General features: G+C 37.2%; 1 protein-coding gene across 1 annotated transcript in view; it reads right to left on the reverse strand.

The window, feature by feature from the left end:
- HACL1 (2-hydroxyacyl-CoA lyase 1) overlaps positions 1 to 2,244 on the reverse strand; it is a gene marked incomplete at its 5' end in the record, with an annotated part of 20,377 nt that overhangs the window by 9,578 nt on the left and 8,555 nt on the right. Inside the window, 2 exons of the mRNA XM_010018728.1 lie at positions 838 to 915; positions 1,426 to 1,498. Of these exons, the coding sequence (XP_010017030.1) occupies positions 838 to 915; positions 1,426 to 1,498 (151 nt within the window). The remainder of the gene's footprint in view (positions 1 to 837; positions 916 to 1,425; positions 1,499 to 2,244) is intronic.

Here is a 2,244-nt window from a genome sequence, read left to right on the forward strand (position 1 = left end):
GATTGATTTATACCAATAAATTCAAGTTTTGACACATTTTCCCCTATATGCAAACAGAAGCCTTTCAGTAGATGGACAGTATTAGACTGTAAATTCTTTGTCTAATTTACAATGAGACAACTGCATTAGCTGCTGTGTTTGGAAATCCTGAATTAAACTTTCAAGCTGAATTCTATTTAAAGTAGCATAAACACAGAAAAACTAAGACAACCAATGCCTCCATTTTCTATTACTTTTGATTCCAGTTCTTTTATCACAGGTAGATGCACCGCTGAATTTGCACTTTTGGAAACAGTAGCACTCTATGCAGAATTTAGGCTGACATGGCTAAAGTGTTGCTACAGCAATAGCGAGAGACTTTTGTAACCCTTTCTGAAGCACTGAGATTAGGAAGTGTTTTCTCTCACTCTATCAAAAAATCCCAACAAACCAGCACTAAACTCAGATCCCAAATACAACCATCTCCACTGCCCACCCTCTAAATCTCCTTCACGTAATGACAGTGGTAAAAGAGCTGAAGTTTGTATTATTATGTTTCTAGTTATTGCACCTCTCCCTAAAAGCTTTTTTTGTTTCCTAAGAATGTCCCAGCTCTGACTCAAGCTAACAAAAAACACTGCAGGTATCAGCAAGCATCAGGCTAGACCAGAATCTGTTTCTAACTTGTTCCATAGCATTGCTCACAGGAGAAGCCTCTCTACTTGTTAATTCACTCCATCACCTAACATCTGCTGGATGAAACTATTTTTGGTAACAACTATATAAATAAATCCTCAAAGCTCATACAGGAGCAGAGGGTTACTTGGTGCTCTGTTACTGATGTAGTATTTTTCATACCTTTTCAATAACAGCAGGAATAGCTTCTAGGCTGCTCGGGCGGACAGACAGTTTGTTGTACAGCCTACCAGCTTCAACCTGAATAAATGCATATAACCATTATATCGATTTAGCAAAGTGATTTGCTTGTTTCCATCTCGTTTCATCATGAATAAAATGGAAGAAATGCCAAAGGGAAAGCAACAAGCTGAAAACCCCCATGAAGACCAATGCAGTTCCTCAGCTGGTAGAAACTGTCAAAGCCATACTCATTCTCCCAAGTGCTTAAGTATTTATTTCTTTTCCTCCTGGAAATTGGTGCTACTTTTCTTGGAGCATTTGCTTTCTTCCATCTCAGAACAGACAAAGGCAATTTATACCAGCTGAGAGCCTAAAACAGATCATGAATTCTAACATGAGTATGGAAAAATACATTCCAGGTTATCAGCTATATTTACACAATTTCAACCAGTAGATGGAGCACGTCAACAGTACTGTAAGATCTCTTAGGAAATGTTAGTGTTTGGGGTTGTTATTCCCAGGCTAATGAAGAAACAACAGCAATTATTTAACTGAAACTTTTCTGCAGAAAGCTGTATGTCTGTGTACCTGAGGGAATTCTTGGAAAGCTCCCATGGTTTCCTGATTTCTGTCAGAAGAGCCTCCAATAACAATCAAAGGCCTAGAAAAGTATATTAAAAAATAAAACAAAAATAAGCAACCTTAAGCATATAGGTATTTTTTTTATGACTGCAGTCACCTCTCTTAAATTCTCCTTATTGTCAAATCCTACTGCTTTTAGCATGGTGTGCACCTTCAGCACCCACAGATATTAACATGAATAGAAAGTGACCAGCACAGTACAGGAGTGGATTCTAAGTATCAGTGTGTCAGCTCGTAGACTTCCTAGCAGCTTTTCGGGCACTAGTTTTAGGACAATCTGGACTTTTTAAGTGATCTGCATCCAGCATAAAAATTCTAAACTGGAGTCATGTTTCTAGCAATTTTCTTTTAAGTTTGATATCATGGCTGACAAAGTGGTTTGAGAGGAATGACAACAGCTAATCGAAAAAGCTGAAAAGTATTGATTGATCTAAAAAGAATTAAATGTTTAAGAGGCAACGTAACATGCGCAAACACTAGAAATACAGGAGGAAGCAATCTTTTCGGAAAGACTTTTTTTATATACAATTTGTAACACGGCAGAAGTTAGCTGACCATCCAACAGCATTTCTGCCTGCATTCAGTTTTTAGTAAAACACCCCAAAGACCAAAGAAAGGAACAAAAAAATTAACATGCCTATAAGCATTCCTGTTCTTAAACTAGTTCATGTGAGAAAGGCAGCATTAGTTTACAATATGGGTTATATATTTCACAGGAGCACACTTTTATTATCACTTCCATAAAATACAATAACTAATTTCCCT

The sequence above is a fragment of the Nestor notabilis genome, unplaced genomic scaffold, assembly GCF_000696875.1.
Source record: "Nestor notabilis isolate BGI_N333 unplaced genomic scaffold, ASM69687v1 scaffold2510, whole genome shotgun sequence".
In the NCBI taxonomy this organism is placed as follows: Eukaryota; Metazoa; Chordata; class Aves; order Psittaciformes; family Psittacidae; genus Nestor; species Nestor notabilis.